General features: G+C 40.8%; 1 protein-coding gene across 1 annotated transcript; it reads left to right on the forward strand.

Annotated features, from left to right (window-relative positions):
- The first annotated feature begins 794 nt into the window (after window positions 1-794).
- Window positions 795-8,762, forward strand: ptgesl (prostaglandin E synthase 2-like). Its single transcript, XM_055660209.1, has 7 exons — window positions 795-1,086; window positions 3,064-3,258; window positions 3,975-4,030; window positions 5,696-5,848; window positions 6,676-6,876; window positions 7,032-7,149; window positions 8,420-8,762. The coding sequence occupies exons 1-7, from the start codon at window positions 823-825 to the stop codon at window positions 8,573-8,575; spliced, it is 1,143 nt and encodes a 380-aa protein (XP_055516184.1). The 5' UTR covers window positions 795-822; the 3' UTR covers window positions 8,576-8,762.
- Window positions 8,763-10,763: the final 2,001 nt, after the last annotated feature.

A 10,763-nucleotide genomic window follows, 5' to 3' on the forward strand; every position in this document is an offset into this window, starting at 1 on the left:
AAGGAAGTGCAAATGTAGGATTCTTGAGCAAAATACACAGTGCTGGAGTAACACTGCAGGTCATAGAGTTATACTGTATGGAAATAGGCCATTTGGCCCAACTTGTTCATACTGACTAGGATCTATGCTAGTCCCATCAGGCAACATTTATGGGAGGAATGAACAAACGTTGTTTAGGTTGGGACCCCTCTTCTGACTGAATGTCGGAGGGGGGAGAAAGCTGGAAAAGAGGTAGTGGGACAAAGTCTAGCAAGTGATAGGTAGATACAGGCGAAGGGGATTTGATGGTTGTGAGTTGGAATCCAATGCTTATCCCCTCCAGAGACAGAGGCCAATTAAAAAAAATCCGTTGTCGGTCTGGCTGAGTCAATTGATTAGACTGTTTGCCTTTGCGATATTAGAGCTAGTGATTATCTATTAAAATATCGAGGTATCTCGTTTTTCAAAGGTTTTTATTTATTTTTGTTTGTTAAATTAAAACATATATATTGTTGTGCTCTTATTATAAAGAATGGCACACTTGTTATGTTTTGGGGCTGGTGACACCGAGGCAATTCTCATGGTAAGGTTAAAAGGACTAAATGTGGTCGTGATTATTGGATTTTTGATTTGAGCAGTGATTGGAGTCAGCTTACATTTTACGTTTCACAAGCAAAATTATTTTATCAGCACTGTAATAGGTCAGGAACTCAATCGACGAGGAACTCTGTTGTACAGTTGAAATGCCAAGAAGGCACCTGAAAGGAGAACAAAAAACGGCATTGGAGCAATGCAATGCGCCTTTAAAAATACCAGGACTGAACCTCTTTCCGCGACGTAAAGATGGCAGCCTCCTGTGTTGGTGCAGGGTTGCATTGCAGCCGTCTTGCAGCTTGCAGGAAGGTCGGGAAATGGCAGTTCCCGGCGCTGCAGTCGGGCTGTCGGTTGTATGGTCACGGCGAGGGTTTGCAGAAGAAGCTAACGGAGAGATTGATAGCTGGCAACACAGCGCTGGGCTTTGCGTTTGTGCTGGGTGGCACCCTGGGTCTGTATCAGACAGTCAGGCATTATGCACGGCAGCATCAAGCCCAGCAGCAACATACAAAGGTAAACGCTGGAGAAACTAAGCAGCAGGAAAGTAAAATCATGGTTAACTCTTGTGCACTGGATCAAACTAGATGTATTTAAAACTAAGGTGGGTCGGAATTTATTCCCACGAAGGGTGGTGATCATCTGGAATTCCATATTCCACAGTGTCGTGGAAACGAAATACTTGTTATTAAGAGGAGGCAGATCATTTTATTTAAAATATTATGAAACTGAGAGCTACGATAAGAGCCTGCAATACACTCCCTGGGGTGGAGGCAGACATGATAGTGGCGTTCAAAGATCTTATAGCTCTGCTTGTGGCGTTGAAGAGGATTTTAGATAGTAACATGGATATGGAGGGATGGATCAGGTGCAAGCAGATGAGATTAGTTTAACTTGGCATCTTGTTTGGCACGGACATTGTGGGCCAATGTTTTAAGTGCAGTACTATTCAATGTTATGATATCAGTAATTGTAGCCTATTGGGGTTTCAACGCTTGGAATGTATTAGTTTTCACAGATGCAGCCTAAATACAATTCAGATCAGAACACCGTCCAGTTAAATTGAGCTATTTTGTTGTGACAAATATACTTGAAAGAATTTTAAACTTTTTTAGTTTGAAAAATGTAGGAAGCAGTGCTATGAAATTGTGCCGTTTTTATGAAAATATGAGTAATTCTGAATTTTTTTTTTGGTGGGGGAACTTGAGTTCAAACCAATTAATTTAACATATGTTGAAGTCCAGAGGGGTGTCATCATTCAATTCCCTTTGTTGGGCAGCTTAGTGCAGGACTTATAGAATATTCATCTCTCATTCAACATTATAAAAAGATCTGGTAATTATCACATTGACTTGTGTATCCTACATTGCCAATTTCTATAATTCAAAAATGTGTTTCATTAGCTCTAATGAATTTTGGATATCATGAAGTCACAATGTTTGCAAATTTTATTTATCCACGTGAAAAATGGTTATTGGTTTCAAACATTTTCATTTTTTCCACTTAAATGTTAAAGTTCAATCAAGATCCCATATTGCAACCTTCTGATGAAAGCAATGGTTTTAAATTCACATCATTATCAGTATTATATAAAACAACAAATTATTGTACGAACAGGGCACAATATTTACTTGTTTTGTCAGTGTAGCAGACACTTCCAAGTAACTTGATATTTTCAAGATCTGGAAAAAGTGCTGTATAACTTTTTTGAGTTCTGAAATTTATTATTGCAAAATTGTTTGCTTTCATTCCTACGGAACACAGGAACAGGATTATGTAATTCTGCCTTTTGCACGTGCTGCACCTTTCCAATAGATAATGGTTTATCTGTTGCCCAACTCCTTTTGCCACCTTTGATTCTGTAACTTTTGGTGTACAAGATATTTCTGTATTGACATTTCTACTGACAGAAGCCATAACCCCTGCTAGGTGTTCCACAACTTGTCAACCTGTATTTTACATGTTTGTCAATGTACCAGACTCTGGATCTGTCCCTAAGGTTAAAAACAACACAAAGTAACTCAGCGGGTCAGGCAGCATCGCTGGAGAACATGGATAGGCTACTTTTTGGGTGTAGACCCTTCTTCAGACCCTGACAAAACATCAGTTAAAGATACAGCATGGAAATTGACCCTTCGGCCCACCAAGTCCATGCCAACCATCAATCATACGTTCACACTAGTTCTGTGCTATTCTGCTGTTGCACTCTCTCCCTACACACCAGGAGTAATTTACAGAGGCCAATTAACCTATAAACCTGCACATCCTTGGGATGTAGGAAAAAACCAGAGCACTATGAGGAAGCCCACATGATCACAGGGAGAACATACAAATTCTGCACAGCGCCTGATGTCAGGATGGAACCCGGGTCTCTGGCGCAGTGAGGCAGCAGTTCTGGCAGCTGCACAATTGAAGAGGTGTTGGGTAGAGGGGGCAGGTCGTAGCATGTTTTTCCAAAAAACATTCACTCCCTGTATCTATGTTTTGTTGCAGGACTCCAGGGCTGGTCTGTCTCTAACTTTGTATCAGTATAAGACCTGTCCATTCTGCAGTAAAGTCCGTGCGTTCCTAGATTTCCACTCACTGCCCTACGAAATTGTGGAAGTCAACCCGATCTTACGGAAAGAGATCAAATTTTCCAGTTACCGAAAGGTTCCAATTTTGATTGGGGAGAATGGAGAAAAAGTGGTGAGTTGGCACATATCTGTGTGTTAAATGAACATAAATACAAAATACTGAGCATTTAAAAAAAGTTGTATGTGGGGGTGCAGTTTTCTGGATTGGGATGTGGGAGTTGATGCAAGATCTTTACGATAAGTAATAATGGTCAGTGTCATTAACTACTGAAGAATATTAAAATCTGAAATAGAAACTGAAAATGGTCTCAATATCTGAAGGTTGGGCAGCATCTGTGGAGAAACAATCCGGGTTATCAATCAACAGAATTTATCACAATGTAGAAATGTATCTTGCCAATGTGGGTTTTAACTTTAAAAGGTAATTAATAGGGTACAAAGCAATTTGTAATATCTAAGAAACATAAATAGAAAATGCAAGAGACATAATAGACAAAGACCATGGGGAGGGAACGAGAGAGTCAACATTTCCGTTGGCGTTGGTCCTGGTATGAGATTGCATAAATCCTTTTCCTTTCCCACATCTTTGTTTCTCTTTTTCTTTTTCATGTCTGAGATTCTCTTTTCCACTCTTTCTTCACCCTACCCCTTTTCTTTATTCTCTCTCTACAAGTTTCATAACATGTTTAATGTAGGTTTCAGACTCTTTTAAAATGAAATCTAACAAGTAAATGAATGTAGTTTATGGCATTAGAGTGTAGAGTTGGTTAATTGGCAGTTGTAAGCAATAAACAGTTTGTAACCAATTGTTATTTCTTTCATTTTCAGCAAATCAACGATTCCTCGGTTATCATCAGTGCTATAAAAACATATTTAGTGTCCAGGTAAACTAAAAGTGGCCACTGTCAATCATATTACTTTTTATTTCCAAGTTTCTTGGCTTTGTGAAGTTTACACTCCTACTCAGTTTCAATCTTTTGCCCTCAAAACACTTTTCTGACCCTGGTTATTAGTTTTGCTTTCTTTATTTTCGTCCTTTACATTTAGTTTTCTTTTGATGTTTTATTTGAACACCAATGAATCAAAGTTGATTTATTTGAAACCATCACTTTCTCTTCCCATGTTCCAGTTGTTAAGAGTTTTGAGGCAGTAAAATGATATTGGCTTTAAATATTTTCATGATAAATTTAGAAATATTAATAAAATTGAAAATGTTCAATCACAAAGATGAACATTTAAATTTGTATAGTTGGTTCACCTAGAAAGTCATCTGGAGCCATTCACTAATATTTGTATATGGTAGTCAGTATTGTGCTACTATTGTCTTTGTTTTAAAATGTTAGATCTTATCAAATAGTGAAAGACCTGGACAGGGTGGATGTGGAGAGGATGTTTCCACTAGTGGGAAAGTCTAGGACCAAAGGCAATAACAGAATAATCAAATGGGGGTAGAGTTAAGAGTACATGGCAGCATCTCCTGGAAGTAGGTTATAGATTCATACAGCACAGAAACAGGTCATTTGGCCCAACTTGTCCATGCTGACCAAAATGCCTCATCTGAGCCCGTCTCATTTGCCCGCATTTGTCCATATCCCTCTAAAACGTTCCTATCAGTGTCTCTGTACTGTACACTGACAATGACAATTAAAATTGAATCTGATCTGAATCTGATCATTGTACCTGTCCCAATGTCTTTTAAGTGCTGTTATTGAACGTGCCTCAATTACTTCCTCTGGTAGCTCATTTTGATGTACCCACCATGTTCAGGCTCCCAGAAGGTAGAAGGGAGAAAAGTGAATGGCCAGGTGGCAGACGTCCTTGATGATGCTTCCAGCATTTCTAATGTAACCCACCGTGAAGATGGATTGGATGGGAGGAATTGACAAGACCTTGATGGACTGGGTTACATTCACCACTATCTGCCAGTTTCACACGGTCAAGAGCAGAGCAGTTGCCACACCAAGCTGAGATGCATCATATCAGAATAGTTTGTCTGTATAGTTTATACCTGTATAGGTTTGAGAGAGTCCTCGTAGACATGCTAACTCATTGGTCTAAGAAAGTAAATACATTACTGCACTTTCTTGATCACCACTTCAATGTGAAAGGACCAGGTTAGGTAGTTGGTGATATGAATGCCTTGGAGCATGAAGCTGCGGCCATCTCTGCAACAGCACCTTTACAAATTTGAAAGTGCACACTACCAGCCTCAGGAACAGCTTCTTCCCCTCCGTTATCAGGCTTCTGAATGGTACTTCCATAGACTAGTGTACTGTCCAATTTGTTGCGCACATTGGGTTTTGTTCATGGGACTGATGCACTACAATGTTAGAACTATATTCTGCACTCTGCATCTTCCCCTTTGCTCTACCTTGATTTTTGACAATTGTATTTATGTGTAGTATCTGTGGATAACATGCAAAATAAAGCTTTTCACTCGGTACATGTGACAATAATAAACCTAAACTTAAAACATGTTGTTGCTTGCAAACTCTTGACGTGTATTTACGATGCAACTTAAAACGTACTGTTTTCTCATTCTATTTCAGGGACAGAAACCTACATCAGGTGATATCATTTTACCCAGAGCTGAAATCAAAAAATGAGAAGGGGAAGGAGATCACTGAATACAGCAACAAGTATTGGGTGATGCTGGAGGATCAGGATGAGCAGCAATTCTATCCCAATAAGGAGATTAGAAAGTATGTTGAACTGAAGCATCAATAATATCTATCATTTAATTTTTATATTTCATGTATATCATTTGTTCTAACAAGGACAGATGTCTGTGTCATCCAGTGTGTTCACTCTTTCCACCACCAACGTATTACGAAATACTCAGTCCATTTTGTTTTGAAATGCTACAGTTTGTGTACAAAAAGTTCCCACTGTGCCACTGAGCCACATCGCACCACCATTTGGGCCAGGTTCAATACGGCAGAGTCTCTGTACTTCTCAGTTAGTCTGGGCGTGATTTGATGGTGGTGCTATGGCCTTGCGAAGGGAAAGACCAATCTATGTGCAAGAATTTGTTTTTGACTGTATTTTAGGACTTATCAAATGCACACTTCACTTCCCCATACCATTCAGAAGTATTTGAGGGGAGATTGGTCAATGTGAACTTCTTCCCACCCCCCCCCCCCCCCCCCCCCCCCCCCCCCCCCCCCCGCCGTTGCTTGCCCCCTTTCCAGCCTACAGATGCCCCTGTACATCTAGACCAGAGGTTCACAACTTTTTTGTCCCATATAGCCCTGGCAACTTTTCGAAAGTAAATTTACCCCCACCCTGTTTTGTTCAGAAATTGGAGTTTACACTTCTACCAATAGAAAACAACTGACAAAGGGGAAATTTAAAAATACTGTTTTTAAACATTATTATTTTAAGTTCCAGAATCGACAAATTTACCCCCTGGGGGTAAATTTATCCCAGGTTGGGAACCCTTGATCTGGACCATGGCCCATGGTAACTGATTTCAGCATAAGGTATTACATGTTGCGTATAACTTATATCAGTTCTTTATCTTGCCCAGGGAAGAAATACAATGGCGCAGGTGGGTGGATGACTGGCTTGTTCACCTCATTTCACCCAATGTCTACCGCACTCCTGGAGAAGCCCTGGAGTCTTTCGACTACATTGTGCGAGAGGGGAAATTTGGTGTGGTTGAAGGATTTTTTGCAAAATATGTTGGAGCAGCTGCCATGTTTTTTGTCAGCAAGAGGCTCAAGTCCAGGTATGTGAATTAGATTATTTAGAGGATTCGGGAACCTGAACTCTCAAGGAAGAAGCTGCATCACATTCTTTGGTTGTTTAATCTCAAATAAAGTTCTAATCTTCCTTTTTGACTTTCTGTGCCTTGTCATAACCTCTACGTTTGCTGGTTTTCAGACACAATCTTCATGAGGATGTACGGCAGGATCTGTACAAAGCAGTTGATCAGTGGATGGCTGCTGTGGGCAAGCACAGGCCATTTATGGGTGGAAACGTGCCCAATCTCGCTGATTTGGTGAGAGAACATTAATTCTGGATTATACTTGAGTGCCTTGATCCCACAGCTGAAGAGTTAAAACTTCCAGGAATGTTTGAATAGGTTATGTGTCTTTGTCCCACCGACTCCATGCTGACCAGCGATCCCTGCACACCAGCACTATCCTACACGCACTAGGGACAACTTACAATTTTTATTTTTTTTCAAGCCGTTTAGCCTACAAACCTGTATTTCTTTGGAGTGTGGGAGGAAACCCACGCGGTCACAGGGAGAATGTACAAACTCCATACCAACAGCACCCTTGGTCAGGATTGAACCCGGGTCTCTGGCGCTGTAAGGCAGCAACTCTTCCACTGCGCCACTGTGCTGGCCTTGAAAAGAGGTGGCTGAACAAGTAACCAGAGGGAGTCTTTATGATACAGAGAATTTGGTAGATTAGATGCTGAGATGTTACTACAAGTAGATGAGGAACAGAAATAGAAAATGTATTACTATTAAAGCCACAGGGGAGTTTAACAGAGACTTCTATAGACGTATGGTTGTGAGAAAGTGGAACCCGCTTCTCTAGTAGCTGATTGAGGTAAATGGTGTTCCTCTTTTAAGATGAAGATGGCTAAGGACATGAGGAGGTGTGAAAGGATATGTTTACAGTGCATGAATGAAGATGGGAGAAGACTTGAACACACAGGGAACTGCAGATGCTGGAATCTTGAGCAAAACACAAAATGCTGGAGGGATTTGGTGGGTCAGGCAGCATCTGAGGAGGAAATGGGCCCATGGGGGAAGACATGTTTGGAGCAGACACCAGTTAAAAGTGAAATGTCTTCCCCTAGATGGGGGCGGATCTTCAGAAGCAGCCTGGATAAATTGTGCAGACAGTCCTGTTCCTGCAATCAAGTTGATTTAAATCACTTACATTTTCTTTCATTAAAAAGATTTCCCACTCATCATCATGGCTACCCACAAAAACAAAGCTCTTCTCTACTCTGGACTCAAATGGCAATGCCTTCTCCTGGTGCTGCATGATCTGCTGAGTTCCCCTAGCACTTGGTGTTTTGCTCAAAATCCCAGCATCTGCAGTTCCTCGTGTCTCCATGGAAATGCCTTCTTCACCTCCGTCCAATCAAGTTATTTTTTAAATATCTTCAGCATTAATCAGGGCATCTTTCATTCTGCTCTTTTGAAGAGATGAGAGCTCCACACTGTCTAATTATCCCATTGGGAATAATCTCTTGGGTCTTTAAGTCGGTCTTCTATAATGTCTCCATTCTCTTTTCCTTCCTCGCAGGCTGTCTATGGAGTTCTCCGGGTAATGGAAGATCTAGAGGCATTCGGTGATATGATGGCAAACACCAAGATCAAGCCATGGTACCAGAGAATGGAGGAAAATGTACAGAAAGGATCGAGATTAAGCAATAATTTGTTGCCAGGAGAATCACATTAAACATTTCCATTCATTTTGAACAGACAACTGGATCTTTATGCAGAGAAGAATGGGATTTATTTAAAAGCTCACAAAACATTCACCCTTTGTTAACAAAGAGTGTGAATTGGTGCAATTCATAGCTTAAATCAGGTCTAAAGCAAACATCAGGGCAAGCTTAATATTAAAATAAAATTGATGAATGTAATCTTGTGCTGTTTTGATCCTAACTCCATTCAAGTGCTGGAATCTTGAGCAAAACACAAAGTGCTGGAGGAACTCAATGGGTCAGGCAAAAATAATAAGCAAAAATAAAATGAACAACTGAATTATCCTAAACACACACCAATCCAGTGCATTTGTGGAGGGAATGAACAAGTTAATGTTTCTGCTGTGATACTTAAGAACTAGTAACAGTGGTCTACTTTTAAATAGGAACAAGGAACGGGAGAGAAAAAGGAACCAAAATATACAGATCGAATTATTGGTAGGAAGACTGTTACGTGCACATGTCGTCTCTTTCATGGCCCTTTGTTTCACTTGAGTGCTGTTTTCCTTTTCCTGAAAAATTAGAGAGCAGAAGAATATTCTCTAAGGTTTGAGCCAATATTTATTTCTGCAAGAATGGAACAATATTATCTAATCATCATCACATTGAATTGTTCTAATTGCAATTGGCTGCCATATTTTCGGCATGGCAACAATTGCTATTCTCACGGTTTCACTGGGCATATCGCATCATTTTAGAGCCCAAGGTCAAGAACGGCGCTGTAAAGATGCAAGTTCTCTTTTTTTCCTTTTTTTTAATATATTGAATCGATTTCCTTTGGTGCTGTGAAAATACAAATACCCTGATACATGGTTTTCCAATAAGATACACCTTGATTCATGACTTTCCATCCTGGCTTAATTGCAAGATAATTCAATTCTACCTCTTTTCAGATCGACAGTAGTTTAACAATCCAGGATACACCAGGTTTGTTTAGCAGGGTCAAGAAAGACTGTCCTCTTTTAGCTAAGGCAATTTAATAAATACAAACCTCCAGGTGTCGTCTTTCTTACAGTTTGGCTTTCTTCCCAACCAATTGTTCAAGCTCTTTTGATTGCAACATGCGCCTTAATTTAGTTCAACAATCCACCCCCTTGTTCTGACGATCTCTGGTTCTAGACTATCCTGTGTTAAGTCCTTAAGTGTTAAATTTTGATGTGATTTCTTATTCCACACTCTAGATTATGTAAGCTTAGTGTACTCAATCACACCTCCTACAACAAGCCCATCATCCCTGGATAGACACAAAATGCCTTTTTCACACAAAGGGTGGTGGGTGTATGGAACAAGCTGCCAGAGGGGGTAGTTGAGGCACAGACTATCCCAACATTTAAGAAACAGACAGGTACATGAATAAGCCAGGTTTGGAGGGATATGGACCAAATGCATGCAGCTGGGACATGTTGGCCGGTGTGAGCTAGTGGGGGTCGTAGTGTTTCAATGTAGCACTTAATAACTGAGAACGAATGGGTGACTTTTCGGGTCGAGACCCATCTTCAGACTGAAAGTCGGGAGGGGGAGATACAGAGATATGGAAGCGTAAGGTGTGAGAATGCGACATCAAAGGGGATGGAGATCAAGGGAAACAAGTGTTACTTGAAGTTAGAAGTCAATGTTCATACTGTGGGGTGTAAGCTGCACAAGCAAAATATGATGTGCTGTTCCTCCAAGTTGCGTTGGGCCTGACTGATAATGGAGGAGGACCAGGACAGAAAGGTCAGATTGGGAATGGGAGGGAGTGTTAAAGTGCTGAGCAACCGGGATATCCAGTAGGTTATGGCGGACTGAGGGAAGGTGTTCAGCAAAACGATTGCCGAGCCTGTGCTTGGTGTCGCCAATGCAGAGAAGTTGACCCAGGAACGGCGGATACAGTAGATGAGGTTGGAGGAAGTGCCTCACCCTGGAATCAGGCTAATGAATCTTCACTGGACTTCATCAATGGAAGGTATATACTTTTATAGGTAAGACTAACAGTGCACAAACTTCCAGATGTGGACTTGTCTAAGCTCAACAAAATTGTAGTGCTTCTCTGCTCAAGTCCTTCACGATGAAAGCCAATGTGCCATTTGCCTTCCCAATTGCCTGTGGTGCCTGTATATTCCTCAGTGACCTTTGAACAAATGAATGAAAGTTATGCAAAAAGCAACGATGATCAAGGAA

The sequence above is a fragment of the Leucoraja erinacea genome, chromosome 31 (genome assembly GCF_028641065.1).
Source record: "Leucoraja erinacea ecotype New England chromosome 31, Leri_hhj_1, whole genome shotgun sequence".
In the NCBI taxonomy this organism is placed as follows: domain Eukaryota; kingdom Metazoa; phylum Chordata; class Chondrichthyes; order Rajiformes; family Rajidae; genus Leucoraja; species Leucoraja erinaceus.

What these genes read in the sequence shown, in the direction of transcription:
- ptgesl (XM_055660209.1), top strand. Translation starts at nt 823, where the DNA reads ATGGCAGCCTCCTGTGTTGGTGCAGGGTTGCATTGCAGCCGTCTTGCA. An exon ending in GGGAGAATGGAGAAAAAGTG is followed by an intron (nt 3,259 to 3,974) that starts GTGAGTTGGCAC and finishes TTTCATTTTCAG; the next exon opens with CAAATCAACGATTCCTCGGT. An exon ending in AGCAAGAGGCTCAAGTCCAG is followed by an intron (nt 6,877 to 7,031) that starts GTATGTGAATTA and finishes GCTGGTTTTCAG; the next exon opens with ACACAATCTTCATGAGGATG.